General features: G+C 38.8%; 1 protein-coding gene across 9 annotated transcripts in view; it reads left to right on the top strand.

Moving 5' to 3' along the window:
• ADAMTS19 (ADAM metallopeptidase with thrombospondin type 1 motif 19) overlaps positions 1 to 27882 on the top strand; it is a 381231-nt gene that overhangs the window by 297523 nt on the left and 55826 nt on the right. For all 9 annotated transcript variants that reach the window (XR_005600317.1, XM_039544208.1, XM_039544213.1 and 6 more), the window contains 5 exons: positions 5249 to 5379; positions 7531 to 7700; positions 18643 to 18770; positions 20643 to 20763; positions 23346 to 23426. Coding sequence is in view for 8 of the 9 variants with exons in the window: in XM_039544208.1 (XP_039400142.1) it covers positions 5249 to 5379; positions 7531 to 7700; positions 18643 to 18770; positions 20643 to 20763; positions 23346 to 23426 (631 nt within the window). In the remaining variant the exon portion in view is untranslated. The remainder of the gene's footprint in view (positions 1 to 5248; positions 5380 to 7530; positions 7701 to 18642; positions 18771 to 20642; positions 20764 to 23345; positions 23427 to 27882) is intronic.

Consider the following 27882-nt stretch of genomic DNA (forward strand, 5'->3'; position numbering starts at 1 on the left):
GGTCTCAGATTTTCAAATAAACAGATTTGATCCTCTATATGCCCCTATTTACTGTGTACACCTGAAACAAAATATAATTATACTGAAGATATAACATTTTTAGAAAGGAGATTAATAGAAGTTTGAAAGAGTCCTTTATAGTTACTGTTTATTCTGATTAGCACCAGAAAATAGTTTTTTTCTATATACAATGTAAATATTTGAGTTGGGGAGAATACACATATGCATTTGCCTAATTAAATAGTTATTTGTGTAGATCAGCATCTTGCTTGTGTGTGGGGAAAAGGTATTTATCCCTATGAAGAGTGAAAAATCTCTAATTTAACCAAACCAAAATATGTTTTCACATTTTCACTATTTTTGTTTAAAGCTAATTCTCTTTTTGGAATACATTTTGTAAATGGAATGTCATTGTTGCATTGTTTCAGTACTTTATTTGTAAGCAGAAATATGAATTTTCAGACACTCACAAACACTACTTACTAGAATTAATCTAATGCAAAGAAACAGTACAGAATGACTGTATACAAATTACTACAGAAGAGGTGTATTTCAAAGACGTTTTAAAGTGTCACAGCACCTAAAAGAGTGACAGATTTCCTAAAAAGCTCATCAACAAAGAAATGAAATGGTCACTTAAAGTGAGACTTCTGTTAAATGTCCATCAACAGCTTTTATGCTTCAGAGGGCCTCTGCCAAATGTGTGCTATCACAATAAATGGAGGTCAAGTGTGTAAGCCAACTCTCTTTTTAGAAAAAAGTAATAAACAGCACAGAAACATTCATATATCTTGCTCTTCTTGTGGTATTACACTGCCAGCCCCCGTGCAGTCTCCCTAAGGGATAATTTACTCTTTGAATCATAAAACATTGAGCCAAGGACAGTTTTCATCATCTAAAAGCCAAACAAAACCATAAACAGAATAAGATAAAGTATTCAGATAATATCAGTGGTGTACACTGGGAACAAGCCATTATTTATGTTCGTTCCATTGGAATAATGAAATTGTGTCACCCTAATGATACTGGCAAACTAGACTTGTGTAGCCTATTTAAAATTTTAAAACAACTACTATTTCTTGCTAAAGGTAGCATTCTTTACTGAGAAAAGAGAAATATATGTATAAATCCATCATGCATTGAGAGGAGAGAGCCTTAAGGCTATATTATAAGTGGAGCAGGGTCAGCTATACTAATGTTGCCTAACAGTTTCCATTGTAAGACCTTGTTTTCTGTTGCTTATAACTTTGTCAACCTTTAACTGTTCAGGCTGAAATTTTCCATGCTAGGTGTCTACCTCATGTTAAATATTTTTGGAAAATTTCAGCAAAAATGGTTTAGCCAATTCTCAGAACAAAATTAGGAAAAAATACATTGTTTTGTCTTTGTTAAAAGAATCCTTGCAACCATTTAACTGATAAGCCTCTATTCTTTGAAACAGGGAATTTAAATTTGTCAGAGGGGTCACTTGAAACAGGGAAATACAATTTGTCAGAGGGGTCACTGGTACCAGGGATGTGCCTATTGCCATCCACATGAAAATAGGCTCAAATTTGGTCAAACTATGTGCCTCTAAAAATCCCAGATCTCATGTGCTCAGTAGAGAATTGTTAGCATTTAGCAGCTAAATTCCCTCTGGGCTGAGCATGCTGCAAGGGCCGAGCAGGACATTCCCAGCAATTCCTCCTTTGAGCAGCCAGGGGCTGTGATAGCACTGGACAGTGAAACAGAGAGAAAAGAGCCTTCCTATCTGGTGCTCTCAGTGTTACCCTGCGGGGCCAAGGCAGCATGGAAAAAGAAGAAGCCTGACTGGAATGCTGGTGGTCCAAGCTTGGAGGTGGGTGGTGGGGACACTTGGACAAGGGGCCACAGGTGTTGGGGGAAGACTGGGACAAAGAGCTAGGCATGAGGGTTGTGATGTGGAGCTGAGGGACATGGGGAGAGACTGTGATATAGAGCTAAGGGTAGAGGGACTTGGATTGGGATAATGAGGCAAGATGGAGACTAGGAGAGACTAGATCTAGAACAAGGAGCCGTGTGGGGTGGGAGACACATCTAACAGAATAAAGTAAGCAGACATCCCTGAAACATCGTAATTATCTTACTGGACTAGGAAAGTTTCTTCTTTCCATTGTCATGGTTCAAGATGAGTTTCATATTAACTAGTCAGCCCTACTCTGTCTTGCTCAGAGCATGACCATGTTGTATTGTTGTACAACATTCCTTCATTTAGGAGATGATGGGAATTTCATTTACTCAGTCTGTCTTGTTTCATGCTCATCCTGATTAAATTGTTCTGTAAGTGAAGGATTTGTGAGCATTCCTCAGCCTCTACCTAGTGCAGATACTGTTCCTGGAGAGTCCCTTTTACCCCATATATCTATAGTACTATATATACCTTTATATGTAAGATTGGAAGGATTAGATTTTTGTTAGTATATGTCAGTAAATGTTAATTTCATTGCACACATGCACAGATGAAAACATATTCCCATTAATAATAACTGAAATTTACAGATAGGCTAAGTAAGAAAAATGGTGCCTGAAAAGTTATTAGAGTTTAATTTAAGGATATTGAGTTGTATATTTTGACATGTAACATTGACAATTTGTGTTTTAATGATTATAAAACTTTAATTTTTTTTAATCTGAACATCTACCGCCACTAAATAATTATTGTCTGAGCCCCCTCCCCGCCTCCCCCCGTAATTTCCTGCAACAATGAACATTTAAATAGATAAAAATTGAGGGAACCGTGCATAACCCATAATTTTGCACACTGTGAAAATTTAAAATATCTAAAATTGCTTAAAATTAAACATCAATATTACCTGTCAAAATTATATAAAAAAATTTAATTATCCCAAGCCTATTTATATGTACATGGGCATTTTTAACCAGAGGCATCCCCAAGCATTTTACAGTTTGCATATATAGAAGTTGCTAATCTAACAGAAATGCAGTCATTCCAGGATGTTGTAACCATGTGGTACAACTCCACCAACATCACTGCACAACACTTAAGGACAGAAATTGAAAAAAATTAAGGTGAAATTTAAGATTACCCCCAACTGGGAATCACACTGGGAGTAACAAAAGTAACCTTGTGCTAAATTACACAAATATTTCATGACCACGAATAGTCAAGGCCTTGATTTGTGTGTTTCATCTGAAAGATGTCCTTTCCAGAAGTACACAGTATACATTAACAGGTCTCTAGGGCAGCTCAGTACTCACTCAGAATGAAAAGAAATATTTGATGAGTCACTGATGCCACTGAAATTCAGTAGTCATTATGCCCAGTTATTGTATTCTTATTATTTTGTACCTGGTACAATTACAAAATATACTGGGCCAGATTCTCAGATGGCATAAATTAGCATAACATCCCCATTAAGTCATTGGAGCTACGCTGATTTACATCAGCTTTGGATCTGAACCATAGAATCCAGCAAAATAATACACTATAGTGGGTACAGTAAAAAGAAGTTTATATATCTTTTTATTAGTAGGTAAAAGACTACTGGTTTGAGTATTGATGTCTGTATTTATAATGGACAGCACCATTAGTACAAATTGCTCATATACTACTAGAAAGATGATAAAAGAGAAGTTATTAACTGTTATCTGTACCTGCCCCCTCTTTTATAGTTGAACAATATCTATTACTGCATTTTGCAGAAGGGATTTATTTATGTTTTGTCATATGCAGATTTTACCTTTTTTCAAAGTTAGCCTCTGGCAAGTCTTTTATTTTACATTGCACCTCTCATGTACCACTAGTTTATATGTGACTATGTTTCTCACATACATTATAGTGTTCTGAATCAATTAAGTAAAGAATATTATCAATATTATATCTGTCATAAAGGAAAAACTGTTTCTCAATTAGTGTAATCCAGTCATTGATTTCTGGCCACAAATCCCCCAGTGAAGGTCACAAATCAACATGATGCACTGAAGGATGGATTTTCATTTGTATTTCTGAATTAGCAGAAATATGTGTGTAACCAGACAACTCCCATGTGATTGTCTGAGGAAGCTCAGGAGCATATATTATTTCTTCTAAAGTGAATTATAACTTAAGCTTCCTAAATTGACTTCTGAGTCATATTCAGACAGTAGCATTACTAGCTTTGTGAAATTACTAGCTTTGTGAAAAATGTTCATTTTTGCCCAACCATGTCCCATTTGAACGTTTAGCTTCATAAGGTGGAAGGGATACAGTTTTGAAGACCCATATTAAAAGATCAAAATTTAATAAACACAAAGGCTGCATCCTATCATATGCACCCTATCAAGTACATAACATGTTCCAAAATGTTCATTCCTGGAGAGTGAAATGTTGAGGTCCTATTTCTGAAAAACTTTGCTTTGAATTTTAGTTTTGCCATTGGTGCCCAGATACCATGGTGATAGACACATTATATATGTGTGTGTATATTTTAAGTGTGTGTGTGGGAGGGGTATTCCATTTACCTACTCTGCAAAATTATATGTATACACTTGTAATGTGCTTATCCCCATGGCATCTGGACACCTCTTAGAAAACTAAAATTGAAAGCTAAATCTAACAGATGATTTACTGTTATATAGCGTATTACACAGTAGATAAATGAGAGCAGAATTGTAGTTGTCCTCTCCTGGCAAATGATGTATATGTACAGAAATATAATGGGTGAAATCCTGGCCCAACTGAAACTTCCATTGACTTTACTAGGGCCAGGCTTCCACCCAAAATATTCTGAAAGCTAAATAGGGCATTCCTACCTCCCATTATCAATAAAGTGTCGTTTACCCTAACATTTGTGCACTGCATTACATTAGTTTTCATTATAAATTGCAGAAATAAATGTGAATGTATACATCAAGCCCAGAACTTCATATAAGCATATTGATATAGCTAGATATAGATTCTCTCTCACCTGTATTGACTTTCATCCTCCTCACTTCAGTGCTTTTTTGGAGTAGTTGAATGTAGGGGAAGCCAAATGATCTTGAAGTCCAGAATGGCGTGTTTTATGCAGTAAGAACCAAGTGAAATTATCATGGGCATCAGTGGAAAAATTCTATTGATTTTAAGGCGAGTTGGAAAAGGCCCTAAATTCCCAGTATTTTCTTTGACTTGATGTTTTTAAGATGTGTTCAATAAGCCCTGCTTATGCTGTGCTACCAGTGCAAACAGAAGGCAACAAGTTATTTTGGATGTGCCTTGATTTATTCATCTGAGAGTTGACTTTTGGCATAGTGGTGTAAGGCTGGAGAATGTACCAGTAGGACATCTTTTCCTGAACATCTGGAGGGGGAGTGGAGCACATGGAGCACTTGCAGCAGAACTTGCAACACTGGAATCAGCAGTCGACAGCGCAAATGCACTGGGTAAAAAAAGTTCTGTTTTCCTTTTTTGTGCTATAGAATTTCTCAGTAATGTTTAACTGTAGTCAAACCTGGTCATACACAGCTGTGCTAAATGTATACAATTCTTCTTTTTCCATAAATACTGAATAATGGGATATAGGAGATTTGTAGGATTTGGGAAGTTCAACCTTCCTCCAAAAAAATGGGTCATAGGAGTTTGTCTTGCTAAGAAACAGCCGGAATTTATTCATGTAAACTTGTCATGAGACCTAAACAAATAATTCATAGTGAATACATTATTATATTATTTATTAGTTATTTGTTTTTCAAACTAATTTTCTGACTAATTCTGGCAAAATATTCTTCCTCTGGAGATTGTGCACAGTCAGTTAATTGTGAGAACTCAATATCTGAGATCTGAGCTGTTTTTTACTTTTGATTGCATACACAAACCACTTTGTATGTTTATGCTCATCCAACCAGGGAAGAGATCTTTTACCATGAGGTTTCTGTTGCAAAACTTTACAAACTGAAAGTTCACATATATTTTCCAGTAGTCACGTAAATTTTGTTATTTCCATGAACAGCCCTGACAGTAAACTCATTTACAAGAATGTTTGTTAATAGCAAATATACCAGGAACAAACATAGTTGAAACAAATTCATTTTAAAATCAAACAAATATTAATGAAAAACATTTTTTGATTGTTCGCACAGCTCTGCTTATTGTCACTGTAACGGGGTGAGAGGAAGCTTGGTCTTCATTGTTGCTATCACCAGCTTCCGCTGTGCAAAAGTGTAGTGAGAGCAGCAAAGTTGGACCTAGTGTCAAGTTTTCTGGAAGTACTGTATCAAAGAATACAAGTATATTTTAAAGGTGACCTACAAAGGAAAAAATAAGTGAGTTCATGCCTCTTAAATGTTTTTCACCTGAAAAAAATATCCAGAATATCAGGTCTTGTCCTCCATGTGTTTGCTGGAGGAGTCCTTGAAGGAGATGAGAACTGGAATGGGAATTGTCTTACCCTCAATTGGACAGATGCTTAAACCTGTCACAGAGAGATCTTTCCTCTCAACAGTTTTTACAAGCATTTAAGTTAAATAGGTCTGAACAAAAATAAACAAAAAAAGTTGCCACATTGAAAGCAAGGAGTGTTTAACCTCTGACTTCAGTGAAGCCAGGATTTCATCCCAGAACTCTAAACATATGACTAAAAAAATATTGTCCCCTCTCAATTTCTCAACACCATTTTTTCCTTCGTAGGAAAGGAATATAAGAGAAATAGTAGGGAGGGAATTAGCGATAACAGGAATGGGTAACATAAGTGGGAAGAAGGAAAAAGATGGAGAAAAAGCAAGAGAAACATACCAGAGATAGAGATAAACGGATAGAGGAGTTTGTAAAATGGAAGATGAGGAAAACATGGAAATGGGTGTACTGAACAAGGTATTCTGACAGAAAAGGTTTTTTTGCTGTGTGCAAAGTTCTTCCCTAGCTCCCTCCCATGTGAATGTCACTTCTAGCTGTATTATAAGATGCCTATAAACTATTTCCAGCACTTAGAGATGTCTTAATTTCACTAGTTTTCCAGGCAAGATTTTCCAATAATTGCATACTGTCCAGTTTCTGTAGTCTGCTGTTGCTCTTCCATAATTAGCACCAATAGGAACAACTGAAAGGCCAGAAGAAAGTATAGAGGGAGGGGAATTGAACTTGAAAACTGTAACAGTGCACCAGTAAATTGCAGAAAGCTGTGAATTTAAAGTACATGCAAGTGTTGTGCCCATTCATTGATGATTTAGACTCAGCTTTGGCTTAATCGGGAGCTGAAAAAAACCCACCTGAATTATATTGAAAAAAGCAGCTGGAGGACTATAATAACCTGTCTTGAATACCTGTGTTGAACTTCCCTCTCCATCTATTCCCAGGTGTAAATGAAAATTTGGAATTTGTGAATCTTTGTTAAGAGAATTGATGAAAAACAGAAGCCAAAGGTTTTTTTTAAGTTTGATTTTGTAGTTGTTGATTTTTAAAATGTGTTAATGTATTTCATCAAAAGATGTCTGCTTGTTAAAGCAACTTTTTATATAGACTGAATGAAGTGGACTGTGTTTTAAGAGTTTGGCAGAATGTCACCAACAAATAAAAGACGTCTGTTCCATCTTCTCTAGGCCAGGTCCTGAAGGAGATTGTCATGGACCCAGAATACAATACAAAATATGTGAGAATCCTTCTTGTCCTGCTGGAATGCCTACGTTCAGGGACTGGCAATGTCAGGCCTTCGCTGTCAGACCTTCATATCAGAAGCATGTATTCCAGTGGCAGGCTGTTATAGATGAAGGTAAAAGTAAACTATAACCCATTTAACTTTTCATGTACTTCTAAGTACTAGATCCAATATTATAATGTCCATTTAGAAAGCAGTGTAAAAAAAGAAAATTATAATTCATCAGGCTCAAGCTTTAAAATAAGATCCATATTGCATGCATTGCTACAATGAAACAATGTTCTTTATTACCTTGAAGTGTGCACTCACCAAGGAAAGAGTGATACCAAATGTTTATGATATCTGTAAGCTACAGTTAGCACAAAATATTGATGGTCTAGAAAAGAAAATATTCTACCCAAGTCCAGGCTAGGAATGTGGACAATAGCTGCTATTATACTGAATTGTCTTTAAATTTAGCCATATTGTATTTTCCTCAAAGAAAGTAACTTGAGGAATTGAGTTACAAAAGCCATTTTTAAAATAATCAACGGTTGATAAAGATAAAGATATGACTTACTGATGTAATAATTAATGTGTATTAAAACTCATTCTGAGGTGTAAGATCATTTAGAAATGCTTTATTGCAATTTATAATGCAACATTAAAAGAAAATGTCAGAATCATTCATATTAACAACAGTCATCCATGTCAGAAAGAATTATGTACCTACATCTTAAAATAACCTTTTTGAATTGCTAAGTGCCAAAGTTCTGAGGTCACTCACAAATTCATTCTGATGAATTGTTTGCTCAAAGGTGACCGTCAAAGCTTTCCAAGAGCAAAGCATCTTGTTCAGTGAGCTTTTTGGTGATCCTTTAACAGTTAAGTAAGGTTAAACTCAAAATTTACCTGCATGAGCCTTTAAACCTCACAACAAAAGTAATCAGTTTGTCACACTGCTTAACTGAAGATGCAGTCTAATGGTTAGGCCCAGGCCCAGGCCCAGTGCTTTGGGTTAGGACTGAGATGCTCCTCACCTGTTCCAGCTTCACCCTGAATTCCCCCTTAGAAGAAGTAGGCAATCCTTCTTATGTATCCTGGTGGTTTCTGATTGGCTAGGGCCTCCTTCCAGCAACATCTCCAGCAGAGGCTGAGAAATCCTGGTACACCCACTCACAGTGACATTTATGACATAGGGCTTTCCAAAGTCAAAGTTGAGGGCTATAAACTAACTTTCATTATGTTTATACATTGATTTACATTCAAGAAAAGAATGTTACTGCCTGGTATATTTTTTTAAATCCCTGTTGTAGAAACAAATATTTCCTTATGCTGTTTCTAAAACATAAGATGGAGACTAGTTTATGTTTTGTGTCACAGGCTCCCTTTACAGCTGGGGTCACAAATTCTGTCACTCTTCAGCTGCAGTTGTGCCAATTGGGGAGCAGAGGAAGTGAATGTCCTCCCCAAGGTTTTTTCAATTGCCCAAAATTCTGTAGGCTGCAGGGCTTGGGGTAAAGCCTGACAACTTTTAATCAGTGGTCCTGTACTAAATCAGTACAGCTGCTGCTGGAGCAATCTGGAGCATCACTCAAGCTGTCTGGTTTCAATGCCACTGAAATTTGACCCAGCAGCCCCTCTGTGCAGACAGAGGAGTGGCCTGGGCAAACCTCAGTGAGTGGCATTGGAGACCTAGCACACGGGATCTCAATGCCTCTCAAATTTGGCCTGGATGCCCTTCCATCCAGACAGTGGGGCAGGTGGGTCAAATGGTGTTGCAGTTTGGCACATGAGGAGTCTTTCCTGTACAGCAGAGTGCAGGGGAGTCCCCAGAGAACATGAGTCCTGGCAACACCAGGTAAGTAAGTGAGAGGGAAGGCTCTCTGGCTGAGAGAGACCCAGAGCCCTGGGGAGAATGAGCATGGACCAGAATGAGGACCCTACCAGGAGGAGGGACCAAAATTCCATCCTCCCCACAAAGAAATATCTAAATTGGTGCCACTGTTCAACAAGGTGCTCAGAAATACCAGTTTTAATTAGACACTGCACCTTCAAATGTAATTTGTTGCCTTACATTACCAGTGTTTCTCACTATATGAGCAACACATTCTTTTTGAAAGAATTGTACATATTTTCAATGAGAATCAAAGAAATTAACATTTGTATATGACCCACTAGTTGGCAGACATATAGAGTAGGTGTGATTGGTTCCCTCCAGAATTCATTAAAGAAAGAGTAAATGAGATCACATTTTTAGATAAAAACAGTTTAATTGAATACATGTTATGTGTGTGTTCGCAAATACATAGACAAATATGATTTAACACAAGACATGCAAGACCTTTGACAGCTTCCCAATTGGGGAATGTACAGTTTGTGAACTATGACTTCTTCTAATTGGACTCTCTATAGTATGGAAGAATCTTTTTCCATATATTCAGTGCTACACCTTTGTCCGGTGTCCAAGTTTTTTCTTTCTTGAAGGTGGGTGTGGTACCCACCTACACTGTATAATACAATATTTACATTGTATATATGCATATATATATATATGGTGGCCTGGTGCCTTGCCTCAGGCCCCAAGATCAATGAAGCTCCTTTATTTAAGAAGAACAGAAATAAGAGAAAAAATAATGAGAAATTGTAAAAATAATAAAAATGTGGATAAAGGCAAGTTGTAATTTGGAACCATGGGGTCTTGTTTTAATTTAAATTTCAAGTCAGAATTCTTCAGTAAGAAAATGAAGAGAGGGTGCAAGTATAAAAAAGACAAGTGGCACTGCACAGAAAAAGAAATGAATACAGAAATATGCATTAAAAAGTGGTGTCCCATAGTTCATTTATGGTGTGTCACTCACAGGGGTCCCATTTCATTTAAACTAAGGGTCATGTTTGTAGTGTGTTGATTCACTCAACACTTGTATTTGACATACAAATAAAATGTGGTGCCTGTAGTGGGCATTATATGTTAATCAAAAGCTTGAAAGAGGTACTTTAAGTTGAAATATCCAATATAGCTTTTCCATCATAAGCATTATTAAGTGTAATTTAAAGATTGAAAGAACACATGGAGAATGAAGTCACACTACATAGAACATGGGTTTAAGCAGCAGGCTGTAACTTTACTGAACTAAATTAACACTAGTTGAACTGTACCCAAAACCTTGCCAAGCAAAACTGTGGTCTAGTGTAGATATTCCTGGCTTTACAACAAGAGGTCAAACACCCTTGGCCTAGCCCACTAAGTCACTGAATCGATGTAGTCAGCTGTTGAGATCCCTTTGTCACTCTCCCCTCTCATGCAAGTAAATGAGGGTAGAGATGAGAGATACATACTAGATGAGGATCCTTGCTAGATCTCAACAGACCTCATCATAAGCGACAAAACCCAAACTTGCTGGACACCTCATAGACCCTGTGCTCAGGTTTAGGAACTAGCCAACTGATAGCTACCATAACCCTGCACTGGGCCCTACTGAAAGCTGCAACAATTCAGAAAGTCCTATGCACCCAAGTAGGCCTCCTGAGTTCTGTGAAGAAGTGGAAAAACCCTCAGAGCAGGGGTTAATTCTGTCTTGAGGGAAAGGGCTTTTCTGCACCTCTGCTGCCTCTGTGGTTTTGATCAGGCTATTTCCATGGTATACCAGGAGACTCAGTTCTGCCACACTCATGTTCATTAACTCACAGGGATGCATGGCAGGTGATAGCAGGACTGTCTTTGCTGGCTCCCAAGCCCAACGAGGGGCCTTATGAACTGGGAGGAGATGGGCAGGCCAGCAACCAATCCTGGGTAGCCATCTCCCCTAAACTAGCCATTTGGACACTCAGGGATTGACTCAAATGCCCTGCTCTATCGCCAACTCAACCTCACTCTCTCCCTTTCCCTCCAAGCTGAATGTAGCCACATAGATTGAGGGAGGGGAGGGGAGGGACTTTCCCCTCACCCAGGCAGCAAAAGGGAGTCTGCCAATCCAGTCAAACCACTCAACCACTGAGACTGGAAGGCAGTTTAAACTTTAAATATCAGTATTGTACACATTTCAGTAAGTGGAAAGTTGTTATTTGATAATCTAAATGTAATTCCAGGAGTTGGCTCTGGATCTGTAAAGTCCTATATGGCTTGCATCATGACAGCTCAAGAGACCACTGTCTTCATCTGTTCCATCACAGCAGTTGAAGTTCACTGGGGTCAGATATGTTGGTAACTCTAAATTTAAATGTCTGGAGGATGTCTGTAAGGAAGGATTTTCCAGTGACTAGGTCATTTTCCATCTCTGCCACAACTTTCCTGTGTGACCTTGGCCAGGCACTTAGTCTCACTCTGCCTCAGTTCACCATCTGTAAAATGGGGATAATAGCCATACCTCACAGAGTGTAATGAGAATAAATACATTAAAGATTGTGAGGCACTCAGATACTACAGTAATGAGCACCATGTAAGTACGTAAGATAGCTATTACTCAGTGGAGCCCCTTTGGTTCTGGAATTCACTGTCTCAGTGGGTCAGCCATAGCCAGATTCTCTTGACCTTTGGGGCTTAGTGAAAGGTCCATCTCTTTGGTTTTTGTCTGAGGATAATGATTGCCTAGTTTAATAGTGAGTGTCGTCCTTCAAATATTGATAATGGTCAACAAGTTATGCTTACTATTTTTAATATTGTTCAACATACAGCCATTCTGTGATAGTGTATTTATCAATAAAAAGTAATAAGTGATTGCATAGTCCTTTCTAGATTTTACATATGAATCTAAATTCTACCAATGTAATAATTATTGCAGACAAAATCCTGGTTCCATTGCACAGCTCCCCCTTTGGTAGTTCTGTGCTGGGAAGGGGAAGGATGGCTTCTTTGCTCAGTTTGCTTAGTGGAAACAGAGATTCTATCTACCATGAAGCCTCAGGGCTGCAGTAGTCTGAAGCTGCTGCTTCCCATTGCATGGAAGGTATCTAGCCTATGATCCAAGTAGTCTTGAATTCAACCTCCCAATTCCTTCTTCACTGTCAATCTGATGCAGAACTGTGCTTCATGATACACAACTGGTATGGACTTCTTCAATTTGGAAAATTAACAAATAATAAAGGGCCTCATTCTGTCACCTTTCTGCTGAACAGTACCTCATTTATGGAGTAGTCCTCACTGGACTAGGTGCTACAGAAGTAAGATTTGTGAACTGAGAAGGGAGTTAGGCAACTTGAGTATGTGAACGTTATAGCTATCTTTCCCAAATTAGCATTGTATAAATCAGGGGTTGGCAACCTTTCAGGAGTGGTGTGCCGAGTCTTCATTTATTCACTCTAATTTAAGGTTTTGTGTGCCAGTAATACATTTTAACGTTTTTAGAAGGTCTCTTTCAATAAGTCTATAATATATAACTAAACTATTGTTGTATGTAAATTAAATAAGGTTTTTAAAATGTTAAAGAAGCTTCATTTAAAATTAAATTAAAATGCAGAGCCCCCTGGACTGGTAGCCAGGACCCGGGCAGTGTGAGTGCCACTGAAAATCAGCTTGCGTGCTGCCTTCGGCACGCATGCCATAGGTTGCCTACCCCTGGTATAAATTATAGGTGGCTTTTGAAGTGGATAATTCAGAATAGCATTCTGAAGGGAGAATAAATTTTATTTAAAATTAGAAAAGGGCAGATAGGACTTTTTAATATTAAGCCAGTTTTTGAGGTTTTGTGTGATAGCAGTTGTGCAGAATTACATTGGACTGCAAAATAGGGATGATGGAAATGAGGGAGGGAGAGCTAAACCAGCCTCTTTATTTTGTTGCAGCCAAGTATGTCTTACTGTATGCTTCCCATCAACCTTAACCACATTTTGTTGTGTTCTTTCATTTTATCTGTTTTTGTTTTACTTTTCTAAAGAAAGTATATGAAGGTACTACTTGAAGCAAATAATTATGTCTTGCTAAGACATTCATTTCAAAAGTGCTGATACATGTTCTCCAGGAGAGATTCAGTATTCTATGACTTGGCTAAAACAAAATTTAAAAGGGTGAAAAGTTTAGCTCAAGTATACTTTCTAATTTGACAGAGATGTGAACCCTTGATATTTGATAAAACCATTCACGAAGCTAAAGGCCTCTGAGATTCTATCTAGAAGTCAGTATGGTACAGAGGCGGACAGTACATGTGACTAAGTGAAATTAATTTTAAAGCCAGAATTGTAATTATATTGATCAAAAAATCTACAAACAGTTTGGGAGTGAAATCAACAGGCTAACTGTAAACAAAGATATTATGAACATGTGGTTCAATTTTTTGTTCCATTTTACCAATGACAGGGCTTTAATCTTTGTTGCTTTGGCAATGATAGTGCAAACTGTTATGTTTGTGAAAAGCAGCCTTTTGGTAAGATCATTTTTTAGGCTTTTTTAAATTAAAAAAATCAATTTACATAATTATTCATGCAATATTTTCATAAAATAGATGTAAAAGCAGTAAGGAAACCCCCTCATTTATTCTAACAGTAGGAAAGCATTTTCAGTTCTTTGTAAATGTGTGTGTGGTTCTTTTGGAAATGTACTTTCTTAAAAATAAATGCTTTTTTTTTTTTTAATCTGCATAGTTAGAAAATCCGGAATGTGTTAAGTTCTTTTTTTAACTAGTATTTATTATCTGTCAAAAGTATAGCGAAATAAAAGTGTAGATTCTTCTTCAAGTGATGGTCCCTATACATATTCCAAATGCAGGTACTCATGCGCACCATGTGCTGAAGCCAGAAGTTTTCAGCACTCATAGTTGTTACAAGAACAATAGTCCATTTGTACATAGTTAGTTCTGTTTCTTTCTTTAGTAGTTCTGTAAATAATGTAAAAAGTTAGTGTAGCTAGTCAACCTTTATGGGGACCACCCTGACCTCATTGGGGGACTATGTCCCATGTTCCGAGGTTTAAAAACTGTGCCTTATGTCCTCCCTCATTCTCAGTGAGCGATGAACACACTTGTTGTCTCTACTGTGTGGGAGAGGCGCACCTCGCAACGTTCTGTGACATCTGCAAGTACTTTCCATTGTAGACCCATGACAGCCATGTCTTGTGACTCTCCAAGTTCCTCGTGGAAGAAGTGTTCTGGCCTCATAGAGAGTCCAGTCCTGGACTGTCGGTAAAGGCTGTGCACCGCCCTTCACCAGCAGTGAGTGTTCCACCCTCCACCCGGATCTGCCAGCACTGCCGACACATGACAAGGTGATGAAGGAGAACCACGAGCATTGCACTGCATTCCTGCCCTGAGCCAGGCCCAGTTGGGTGAGAGGTTGTGTGAGGACCCTGCCAAGCCACAAAGGCAGGGGGCAGGGCCAAGTGCAAGAGAGAGACACTAGCACCGTTGGTCTCCATGCCAATTGAGTGGTAGGACAGCCCGCCAACACGTGCCCCTCAGCCCTGGCAGGAATCACTGGGCTCTTCTCTGCGCAACCCCTCTTGGTTCAGCAGCCAGCGGGATGTGCCCTGGATACTAGGATGGGTGGAACCGCTGAGCCCTACAGCACACTTAGACCTTCTGTACTCACCCTTGCCACTTCTCTTCACTCTGCAGCCTCTTACACTGGCAGATGCACCGATCCGCCTCAGCTGGGACCCACCTCCACAGGTTGCGGCACTGCCTGCACCGACATCTCCACCACTTCCAGAGGTCTCTTTGGACTCAGAGGGCTTCTCAGTAGAAGAGCCGTCCTTCTCCCCAGTTTCCCAGCATAGTTCAGATTCCCAAGTGCATCTGCCACACCAGACAGTTTGCGCTCTGATCCCATCAGGGTGGTATCTGTGCCTTTGGGGCCCACAGTACCCCCAGGACCCAGCCTCATGGAAGGAATGGCCCGCATGGGACCCTTATCACCAGGTGTACCCCCTGTTGGTGGTCTTGCACCATTCCACTGGATCCCTCCACCGGAATCACCCAGCTCAGACCCAGAAGAAGACCTAGAGCACAACCCAGTATTGCAAGTGTCCCTGGTCCTGATGGTGGTCTCCTCTTCTCTGGACAAGGCCCTGAGCCCCTCCAACCTCTCACCTACTGATGACCACCACCAAAACCAGGAGTTGCTGCACAGGTGGCCCTCAACTTATGTATCCCCCTGGAGGAGGTCCAGGACCAACCTCACCAGCTGCTGGACCTCCTCCAGCATTGGGGACCAACACACATTGCTCTGCCCATCAACAAGGCCATCTTGCAACCTGCACGGGCAGCGTGGCATGCGCTGGCCTCCTGCATCCTAAGCCCCAAGAGGAGGGAGTATAGATACTTTATGCCGGCTAAGGGGCATGACTTTATTTTTTCCTATGCCCCCCGCCACGCTGGTAGTGCATGCAGCCACAGAACAGACACACCAACACACTACCTCCACCCATTGAGATAAGACGGCAAAGTGACTAGACCTCATGGGTTGCAGTTCTGTATCTCTATCTACTAGGCTCTGCTGGCAAAGTATGATTTTAATAATTATGCAAAGCTGGCAGAGTTTTGGAGGACATCCCACTGGACTAATGACAGCAGTTCCAGGCCCTGCTGGAGGAAAGCTCCCTAATAGCCAAGGTCAGCCTTCAGACTGTAGTGGATGCAGTGGACATGTCCTCCCACTCCCTGGCCACGGCATTGTGATATGACAGGAAGTGTGGCTGCAATCCTCAATTTTTCCCAGGGAGATCCAATCCACCATCCAGGACCTCCCCTTTGACGAGGAAGCTGTTCTCTGCCAAAACAGATGAAGCTCTGCACTCCCTGAAGGACTCAAGAGCAACTCTCCAGTCCTCTGCACCCGTACCCAACGTACCAGCCCACCTATACCCAGTACCAGGAGCTGGCCTGACGGTGCTCTAGATCTGAGCACCCGCACCCATCTGCCATGGCCACCTCCTCCGCCATGCCACAGCACCAATCAAAGGCCCTATTTTGATGCATCGGTCAAGATCTGTGGACCCGTCACATCACTACCTATGGCCCACAATGGATAGTTGGGTAGTGGAGATCATACAACATGGCAACTTGATAGAGTTCCTCACCTTTCCCTCCCACTGGGACCCCCCTAGTATGCCTCCAGGGAGTCTTGCCCATGGCACCCTTCTCCAACACAAGGTAGATGCCCTCCTCATGAAGGGTGTGATTTAACCCATGCCCGCCCCCTTCCTTGGCCAGGGATTTTACTCCCTGTACTTTCTCATTCCCTCTGTTTTTCTGCACCCCCAGGTTCCTGCGCAAGATCCTCTGAGACCAAGCCACAATCATCCTGGTAGCCCTGTGCTGGCCCAGACAGTTCTGGTTTCCTGATCTATTAAGACTGTCCGCCCGCTCGTGAATCCATCTCCTCACCCACGACAACAGCAGAGTTCAACACCCCAACACTGGCCCGCTTGAGTTGACATTCTGGTTTTTGGATGGGCTCACATGTAGACAATGCCCGTTTGTCACCTGTCCGCTGTGTATTTATGAACAGCAGATGGGACTCCATCTGGGCATGTTACGCCATGAAGTGGAAGCACTTCACCTCATGGGTGTAATGCCACCACCTTCCCCTCTAGGCCATCTCCATGCCCAACAACCTAGGCTATCTCCTGGAGCTTAAGAACTCGGGCCTCGCACTTAGCTCGATCTGTGTCCACCTCACAGCACTTAGTGTCTTCCTCCATCCACTGGACAGACAGTCGGTGTTTACCCACCCTATCACTATCTGGTTTCTGAAGGGCCTGATGAACTGCTTCCCACCGGTCCTTACCCTTACCCCTCCCTTAATCTAGTTCTGTCTGCCCTCACCAAGCCTCCCTTTAAACCACTGGCCATATGCTCCCTCACACACCTATCCATGAAGGTCCTCTTATGGCATTCACTTCCACCCAGAATGTCAGCGAATTGGCGGCCATGATGGCTGACTCCCCGTATACAATTTTCCATTAGGACAAAGTCTCCTTGTGCCTTCACCCTAAGTTCCTCCCAAAACTTGCTTCTGATTTCCATCTCAACCAGTCCATCCATCTCCCGGTCTTCCATCCTACGCCGCACACCACTCCCATGGACAGGACACTGCATTCCCTGGACGTCCATAGGGCACTGACTTTCTACTTGGACAGGACTCATGCATTTTGCACCTCCCCACACCTCTTCATGGCCACTGAGAAATGGTCGAAAGGGAAAGCCCTTTCCTCACAGCGCATATCCAAATGGATCCCTAAGTGCATTACTGAATGCTCTGTGTGCTCTCCCACGACCCAGCAGGATCATGGCCCATTCCACAAGGGCACACACAACCACTGCCGCCTCCCTGGCAGACGTCCCCTGGCATGAGATCTGTCATGCGGCAACCTGTGCTCCATCCACACCTTCATAGCACACTACACCATCAACCAGTGGGCAGACACAACCATGGGACATGCCATCCTGCAGTCGGCCTTACCTATCATGTCTTCACACCCACACGAGTTTGGAATACATTTGGGGACCATGGCTCAAAGAAGAAGAGTTACTTGTAACTGGAGGTTCTTTGAGATGTGTGGTCCCTATTTGTATTCCAATACCTGCCCACCATCCCCTCTGCTGTGGACTCTCTGTTCAGTGGTAAGAGGGAGATTGAGGGCGCATCACCCCACACAATCTCTTATAGCCTCTTCTGGAGCATGTTGCAAAGTAAGGTGCCCATGCAGACAACAGACACTGCTGCTGAAAACTTTCTGATCCAGCGCATGGCGTGCATGCACACCCACGTTTGGAATACAAATAGGGACCACACATCTTAAAGAACCTCCAGACACAGGTAAGTAATCTCCTCTTACAATCAAAATATTAGACAGCTGAAATGTGCATATTCTTCTAATTCTAACAGTCAATGTGATGTGTATTATGTAGACTGAAGATTTTAATACAGTTGTTTCCTAACAGGAAAAAGAGCCATAGAAGAAAGATTCAGTATCTTTTTTTCATTTGCCTTAAATAAAATGAAATACGCTTTTGTTATAATTAATGTTGATTAATATAATTAAGAAAGCTGGGCACCACCACAAAAAACACTGGTTTGGAAGAATTTTACTTTTATTAAATCAGTTTTACTAACTTGGCATTTTTTTCACCAATTTCTATTAAAGAAAAGCCTTGTGCATTATATTGTTCCCCTGTTGGAAAGGATCAACCTATTCTTCTAACAGAAAAGGTGATGGATGGGACTTCTTGTGGTCAGCATGGATTAGATATCTGCGCAAATGGTAGATGCCAGGTATAAATCAATTCTTTAGACTCAACTTTTAACATACTGTACATACATGTTAATTCTGGTAGAATATTGCATAAGAAATGTCCAGAGCTGGGTCACTGCCTTTCTCTTATATCTATATAAAAATGTAACATTTTAAATTCATTTAACTTATTACAATACATTATGTGGGGCAGCACCTGAAGGACTAGCTGGGGTTGGAAAAAGGCAGCACAGAAAATGTATACATTCGGATGAGCAGATCTTAACACTTAGTGGGGGTGAGGCAGTAGATGATTGATTTCATTTTCTTGAAGAGGGGCTTATCTTTCAGAAGCATGGAAAACACTGATGTAGAGTGTGTGTGTATATATTTAGTTCAGCCTGATTTCCAGAAATATAGAATTACAGGTCAAGGTAAATGACAACCCAAGGGCCTGAATCATGTATAATAGAAGCTTAATACTAATTCTGTGCATGTTACTAAAAGTTTATGCCATAAATTGCCTTAAAGTTTCACTTGGGACATGCAAATTCGTATCTCTCTAACTGCTCTTTCTTTGTCTCGTTTGGTTGTTCTTCATCCTCCTCCCTTTTTTGTCCCACAGGTTTCTTTTTGGCTCCTTCCTAATTCAGTAGTGTGTAGCAATACACCACTCAGTCATTGTCTTTACTGCAATGAGTGAGATCTTTGCACAGGTATCCTCTAAACCCTGCCACATCAGGGTATTCCTAGGTTAGGATAAAAAGAGATTTTTAAAAAAGTATTAGCTAAAAGTTTTAATCAACACATTATAAAACCCTGTTGTAAATGAGGCAAGTTGTATTTTAATGTGTAGGTTTCATCTTAACCAGCTAACATGTTAATTCAAACACTTTAACTTATACACTTTAAAAATGCCCCTGTTATCCTAGTCTAGACATGTGGTAATAGGAAATAGGCATACAACTCCCATCTGAAAATCCTGATCTGTTACTTTCCTCTCTTTAATTTAAAAGAACTCTAATGGAGAAATGCAATAACAGTCATCATGTACTTGAACATGAACAGATTTTCAGTTCACAGTAATTTCTCTTTTTATGGAGTTATTTTATTTTCTAGTTACTTTGCCCTTGCCTTGATGATTTATGAGAAGGAGTGGTGGTTTTATTGGTTTCATTGGATGAGTGCACCTATACTAATACAGTTCATTCTGATTATCCTGGGATCTCTAGACTTTTTATATAAGAACCACATATGGTATTCAGTGTAATCTGTTTTTTGTTATCAAATTAGCAATGATGTTTATGAATAGAAATAAGCATAGCAAAGTAATTTGTGTACTGCTAGAATAAATGTTTCTTGTTTTAAGGTTAGTATTTGTGTTGATAGCCTTTCAATAAAACATCAGTAAGGGTTACATTTCCAAGTACGTAATACAAGTTCCAGACATGTTCACATTTATTTTAATATAGTAACTAGCACAGTAAAATATTTGGTGTCAATTGTGCCTGATCCTTATGTGGGTGCATATACAGAGGAGCCCAAAGAACCTTCCCTGCTTTGCACAGACAGTGTAAGCACCTGATAAAGCTACTGACTCTGTGATCAGGTGAACAGAGGGATTGTGCTCTCCCGACCACCCCCAGGAGTGCACAGTGCCACAAAGGGGAAGGGGCAGAGCAAGGAAGGGGCTGGGACATGGCTCCATCCTATATACACCAGCCAACAGAACTGGCCAGCCACATGAATGGGGTGGGGGCTTATTAATAAGCTGCATATACCCTCCAAAGGGGAGAGGCAAGTTGTCATCTGGAATGCCTTGTGGTGCTTTCCCTGTGATGGGACAGCTCTGCACCAGTCTAAACACACAATCCTACCCTTAATTACAATGATAGGTTTATTTTTCTCCACAGAAATTTGGCTGTGATGGAATATTAGGATCTCTGGCACGAGAAGATCATTGTGGTGTCTGCAATGGTAATGGAAAATCATGCAAAGTTATTAAAGGCGATTTTAACCATACCAGAGGAGCAGGTATATATGCTTATTTTTTACTTAATAAACCATGCAGTGTTTTGATGCAATTGTGTGTCAAGAACTATGCTTAACAGTTAAGTGCCTGAGAACTACATTCAGAGAGCTGCAGAAGACTTCTGTGAAGCTATTGATTGTTGTTTGATTATGATATGCAGTAATTGAGATGTGAGTGGAGAATTCACATGAAAATTTTCTAATGAAGAAATTGTAAAACGATGCTCTGTCTGTTATGTATTTATTAAATTACAATAGAGAAGGAATTATCTAATTTGCATTGGCTGCAGTTGTATAAAATAGTGTTTCCCCCAGTATGAAGGATACTATTTTATAGAAGACGCTGTTTTTGACCGATAGAAACAAGTATTTAGTAACCCCCACTTCAGATTTTTTACATACATTACCTGCATTTGTTTACAGTTTTTGAGACTAAATGTTATCCAGATTACTATACATCACCTACATCAAAGTCTTTAAGCAAAAGAGGAAACAAAGAATATGAAGGAAAAATGTCCAAAGAAAAATTCTTATAAAATGTAATAACATGAGTATAAAATTGTGAATAATAACATAAATCTGAATGGCATTTCTGAAATGTTTTAGCAGCTAAGGCCTGATCTGACTCTCATGTGTCAGTCTTTCCATTGAGCTGAATGGGATGACTTATGCACATAAGTGTTTGCAGAACTGAGACCAAAAGCCATAAGGTTGTTCACCTTTTGCTGTGTCTAGAAGCGAACACATTTGGAACAATCCTTTATCTGAACATGCATTTGATAGATCATTATTTCAGCTGTAAAATGTTTGTGAGTAGTTATGATTTCTGCTTCTTTCTAAAGAAATTTGCAAAATTTCAAGATAGCGAGTAAATTATTTTGCACAAGATAGTATAATGAGAAGCAGACTGTAAGTATATGTTTGAAAAATCGAGAGATTTCAGTGCAATCTAGACTAAACTAAGCAGTGCTTTAGAAAAGAAAATTGGACACAGCCTTCAGATACTTGAATTTAGCCCTTTCTGAGGCTGGAGGTAATGTAGGACAGGGAAAACTGAAACACAAACAAGTCTGAAGGCTACAAACATATAAAGAAAGAGTTGCTACGTTCAATTACAGATCAAAGTTTGAATCTACAAAGCTATAGAAAAGGTAGCTGACCACATCAGTCAAAATCTGTCAACTCTCATTTATAACAGAGATAAATATCCAAATATATTGCAGGATTTTAGGTTAGGAATATCATGGAGCAGTACTAATCAACTTTTAAGCATGATTATATGAGGAGATATTTTCTGACTTTGGAACCTGAAATTTTAATTAATTAACTCTTAACAATTTTTTTAAAATATACTACTTTAAATGGGATAATTTCATTTCAACTATAGGATATCAGGCACAATGATGTCAATACTCAGTAATATAATTTCGTATTACAACCACATTTACAAAATGAAAAGTCATATGTTGTTATCTATTCTGTGAGGTCTGTCTAGGGGTTTTTAAAGTCTTGGTTCATAAATAAAATTTCTAATTAGATATAGCTTTGCACCAATACCTAGTTGCCTGCACTGCCTTTTAACCATTTTTTTAATTTAAAGCAGCTGACTATGCAACATTTTAACAAATCCTACTTTCTTATTAACTGAAAAAATAACTTAAAAGTTCACCAAGTTATTAATACGCACAATTGAAAGCTCAAATCTGTGTCAGAATAAGGGTTGAGTATGGTAAAGGAACAAAAGAGATCTAGAAACCACATTCAATGTATTTTATTTGTTATTTTTTTAAAACCAGAACATCAAAATTATACATGCCACATATTGTTGGAATTCCATCATGGGCTTTAGGTGCCCAAAATGATAGAGCACTCCATTTATCTGGAGCCAATTTCATCCGTGTGGTTTCTGCCCCCAGAACTTCTTGAAGGAATAGCAGCTTTATTATGTTCATTTGGCTATAGATCATAGTATATATTATATATAGCACATCACATGGATAATTGTGTGTTTTCAATGTTTCAGAGTTTTTAATGGGGCTGTCAGAAAACCTAGCAGCCCCATCTCCTTATCTCATGAAGTGGAGAGAAAATAAGCCTTGTGAAATTTATCTTTGAAGTATTTTTTTTCATATAGGAGTGCTAATTAAAGACACAGAGGGATATATTTTCTCCTTGTTTATGGACCTGATTCCATGAAGTGTTGAGCACCTTTAACTCCAAGGCAGTCTATGACTACTCACAGACCTAAAGTAAAGCTCATGTTAAAGTAATACTTTGTTGTATCAGGGCCCGTGAAGTCAATGAGAATTGTAAGTGTTCAACAGCTTTGATGTTCTGGCTCTATATGGGCATCTCCCATTAGCATTTATAGCAGTCAATCACAATGACCATGGAACATATCCTTTATGTGAACTTATTTTTGGACGTTCACAGTACACGCTATCTTTGTAAAAGCTGTTTATGACAGGACATCCTGGAAAATATGATACAATATTAGATTTAAATGAATAGCAGGTTAAAAAAAATGCAAATTCTACTGTTCCATAGTTTTGTATTTAACTCACGACATTTGCTCTCATACTTAGGTTACATTGAAGCTTTGGTGATACCTGCAGGAGCAAGAAGAATCAAAGTTGTGGAAGAAAAACCAGCTCACAGCTACTTAGGTATATTTTGTTTAATTTTTTGTTTGTACCCACAGCAAAAAATTACCATACTGTTGGTATGTCTGACTAGGAAGTGAACCACAGAGAATATGAAAAGAAAGTGAATTTTGTGGAAAGGCCCTTTAAAGGAACTGAGCCTCAGGGGAATGACAATTGTGTGTTTGCTTTTTAATAGGTTCCTGAAAAATTACAGTTGTTGCTGTTCTGTTCCGTGTTTTCAGTTTAAACTGAGAAACAGAACCAGTAAGAATTAATAGTGCAATGAAATGAAAAGTCCCTGGTTTGATCTTTGTATAAGCATAATTAACCTATAAAAAAGTTTTATCTGATTAATCTCACTGTTTTCATGGAAAATAAAACCAAATTAAGATAATAAATCTTAATAATAGCAGTCCCGGAGTTCAAAGGTTTGCTTTCAAGTTATCATGAGAGTTGCTCCTGCTCTGTTAAAATATCTTAAAAGTTTCAGTATTTTGGATTTCTCTATTGTGTAAATACACTGATCATTCTTTTGGGTTTTTTTTGGAAATGTCAGCTCATACAACAGAATCTCAAATTGTTAACCTCAGTTTAGTGGGAAGTTTTCTAGAGTATTTTTGTTTTTTAAGAGTAATATGTATTTATTTTTAAATAATGGAAGTTGAAAACTAAACATACCTCAGATATTTAGTAATATGTTAGTCTGTGCAAGAGTGGACGTGTCTTTTACAACTTGAGTGTATTTACCTCCCCAGTTCCTATTATATATGAACCACTCAGCTTCATCATTTAGTCCATTTAATCTTGTCCAAACTTCTTGTAGCACACTCTAATAATGAGGGACAGGGTGCAGTCCCAATAATATTGTATTGGGACACCCAGAAGGTGTGTGGGTTACAGACAGAAGCATTCCATCGACATAGTGCTGTCTTCATCAGGGGTAAAATAGGCTCAACTGTGTTGCTCAGGATGACCCCAATATAACTTTTCAGTGTAGACCAGTCCTTAGACTCGTAAGTGCCTAAATCACTTTTCAAAAATAAGATTTAGGCTCCTAAATCAGTTAAACATTGCAGTGTTGAGCGCTGCATCACCTAAATAGCTTTAAAAATCTGGGCCATACCCACCTGGGACACTCAGGTCGCATACAGAATAGTCAGAACTTGAGTGAGGAATCTATGCTTCTGTTTGACTTAGAGGAATCAAACTCATTTGTGAGAAGCATCCAGCTCTTCTTCTAACCAATACTTTGGTTAGGCTCAACAAGAAATATATACACTTTTTTCGTGTTACTACATAACATCACAAAGTATCATAAGGGGCATCCTCAGACATGATACAAATCTTTGAAAATGTGCTCCTTATCATGGCTGGTCACTAATTCTTAGTCACTTGTCATTTTACTTTTACTTTTTTAAGAACTTAACAAAGCAACTCAACCTCATTGAGGTCCAGCTATTGTTATATTTGAAAGGCATTTGTTCAGCCATTTTTGAATTATTGAGGAGCAGGAAAAGGACTTGAATAATATTGTTCAAGTGAAAATCATATGTTCTTACTGTGGGAAGGAATTTCCTTTAAACTTTTCTTAAGTTGCTTGGTTGCAACAGTTCTGAGAGTAGTTTAAGAGTCTGAACAAAATGAAAAGAATTCCAAAGTTTGAGACCAAGAATGAAAATTTCAGCTCAAAAAGATCATTTTGCAGAAAACTCTGTGACTGAAAAATGGCAGTTGTAATGCACATTGATACATCCTTAGCTACATCCAGCATTCCCTATCACAAATCCTATAAACGATTTAACTATTCTCTTGGGTTTTTTTTTTAACTTTATAAGTTTCTTTATGCTATTTTTACAATGTTGAATGCTTTATTTTCTTAATTTCTGGCCCTAACAACAAACTGTGTCAACTTTACATATTCAGGGCCAATTTTTCAGAAAATAACCTCTATAAATGCTGTAGAGAGGCATGTAATATGGCTGCAAAAATATACGCTTCCAAAGCAGAAGCCAGGTTAAGACTGTTGGAACATTTGGCCCTTATTGTACTAGTGTAAATTCAGTTTGGTGGTAATCAGAACTGTTCTTTCATCTTCACAAGTAGTGGGGAGCAGAAGCACTGTGATCTGGGTCCTGCAATTGTATTGGCTAAATTGTGCCTTATAGCCACAGTCCACATTAGTAAAGAGAGAGGCTGGCTGTTCTACAGCAGCAACTCTCAGGAGGAATTCTGACTGATTGTGCCAGAATTGTTCATGAGCCCTACAGAGAAGATAAGAGTCATTGGTAGCAACTCTACTATCCTAGGAGAGGAGAGGGTGCAACACATAATCCTCTGTGCAGTTGGGCAGCTCTGCCATGGCCCAACCCTCGCACTCTCTCTCTCTCTCTTCTCACTCCTTTGGGGAGCTAGAACCCTAGATGGGGATGAGACAGTGTATGCACTCCCAGCCACACTGTGACTAGGTCCTGCACAGACTCAAAAGATTTACAGAATCTCTGTTACCTGTGAAAGATCCACATATTAGCTAGTCAGCCCTAGATACATTACATGGTCAAAATGGCAATAATGATCCTTCTTCAGTACATCATTCTTAAGATCATATGGGTGGATAGAAATTGTACTCAATGACAAAAAGAAAGAAAACAAAGATGTTTAATTAATAACATTTCCAGCCATCTGAAATCCAATTAATTTTAGAATTAAAACATCGTATTCAAGAAGAAATTTGAGATTTCTGTCTCAGGAGTAGATTAACATTTGTATTATTTCTCATCATGTTAAAACTGTTGCCAGGAGACTTGATTAATTTTCTCTTGCTTTACAATCTCTATCGTAAGAATAAGTTATGAGAAATTCAGGGTTTCGTGAATTGTTGTTCAGTAATGCTGTGCTTTGTCCTTTCCTCAATTTTCAAATTTAACAGGCTGGCATTACAATGATTTATTGTTTAAAAACCTCATTAATATGGGGTAAAAAGATAGTTTACAGTATGTTTTTCATAAAGAATTTATTAGACTTTCACAGTAGAATTCTCATTCTTGTGACAGTATTATATAATGACATGACATAACCCATTCCCATAATGATTTAATAAGAATGGATAATGGAATATAAGTAAAGAATTCTTTTATAGTCTAACAACTATAATCATCTCCTTACCTTCTGATATTCTGCTAAACAGATGTTAGAAGGAAAAAATACAGTTATTTTCATATGTAGCACAGAAGTGGATTACTCGACTTCTCAGATATACAGTCATTCTCTTTCAAAGATGTAAACCTTTTGGAGAATTTAATGCTACACAAATTTGTAATCACCAGTTCCATTTTGAGGCTCTAATGCATAATTGTGCTGCATGTGGTTTCCATTATGGAATATGCTTCCTGAGGAAAAAAATCTGTCATATGGTCCTTTTATGTAGCCTGTCAAAGCACACACAGTTTAAATATCATCTCTGACAATGCTTTTAAATATCTCGGGCCAGATCCTCAATTTGTCTAAATTGTCATAGCTGAGTTGAAGTCAATTTACACCATCTGAGGATCTGGTCTTTATCAACAAGAATGTGTACAACTTTGTGTATTAAGACCAAGCATATTTCCCTCCCACTTCCCTGTACTTAAAAATTCATATAATATGGTTAATATGTAGCAGTTTTGGAGCTAATTTTATACCAGTATAAAGTAATCATATGTTCTTTAGAATTTGCTAATGGTTTAAATCCTTGGTAGTTGTTAGTACTTTATTTCATGAATTTTGTGATTTATAATGATAGAAACTAACACTGCCAAATTAAAAAAAACTGTTTGGGTTTACATTTTTTTTCATGAAGAGAAGATTGTGGTTTTATTTTGTTTTAATTTAGTAACAAAGAAGACTCTGTGGGATTTACTGTCTGTAATAGTCCTTTTCAGTTCATTCAAATATTAGAGAAGAAAAAGTCACAGTCAGATCTTAGACTCCCAGTCCAATGTTTTGTGTATACGAAATAGGTAGAACTGGTAGCAATTGATCACATTTCAGAAAACACCCAGAATTAAGCATCTGAACGTCTATCATGATCAACTGATATTTGTTTAAACTTCGTGCAAATATTTATAGAATTCTCACCTTGCCAAAGCAGAAATTGTGAAATGAATATGTTAGTTATTCCTTCTCATTCATGAAAGCTAAATCTGATACCTCTGTTCAGAAAAGACCCACGTTATATCTTGCTTATGTGTTGTTTTCATTTTTAAAGGAGGAGGTCTAGACACAAGAGCAAAGCACAAAAATGTGAGAACAATTATGCACCTATATTTGCATTCTCAGTTTCAAAGACTATCCATGCAAAATGGGTAATTAAACAGAAATGGCTAGTTAGACACGTAATTAGCCATTTGCTGATGCATTTATCTAGATAGCACACGCAAACGTAACTACAGTATATACATAAACATTATGTATACATTTTTGCACATACATACTTTAATAT

The sequence above is a fragment of the Mauremys reevesii genome, linkage group 6 (assembly GCF_016161935.1).
Source record: "Mauremys reevesii isolate NIE-2019 linkage group 6, ASM1616193v1, whole genome shotgun sequence".
In the NCBI taxonomy this organism is placed as follows: domain Eukaryota; kingdom Metazoa; phylum Chordata; order Testudines; family Geoemydidae; genus Mauremys; species Mauremys reevesii.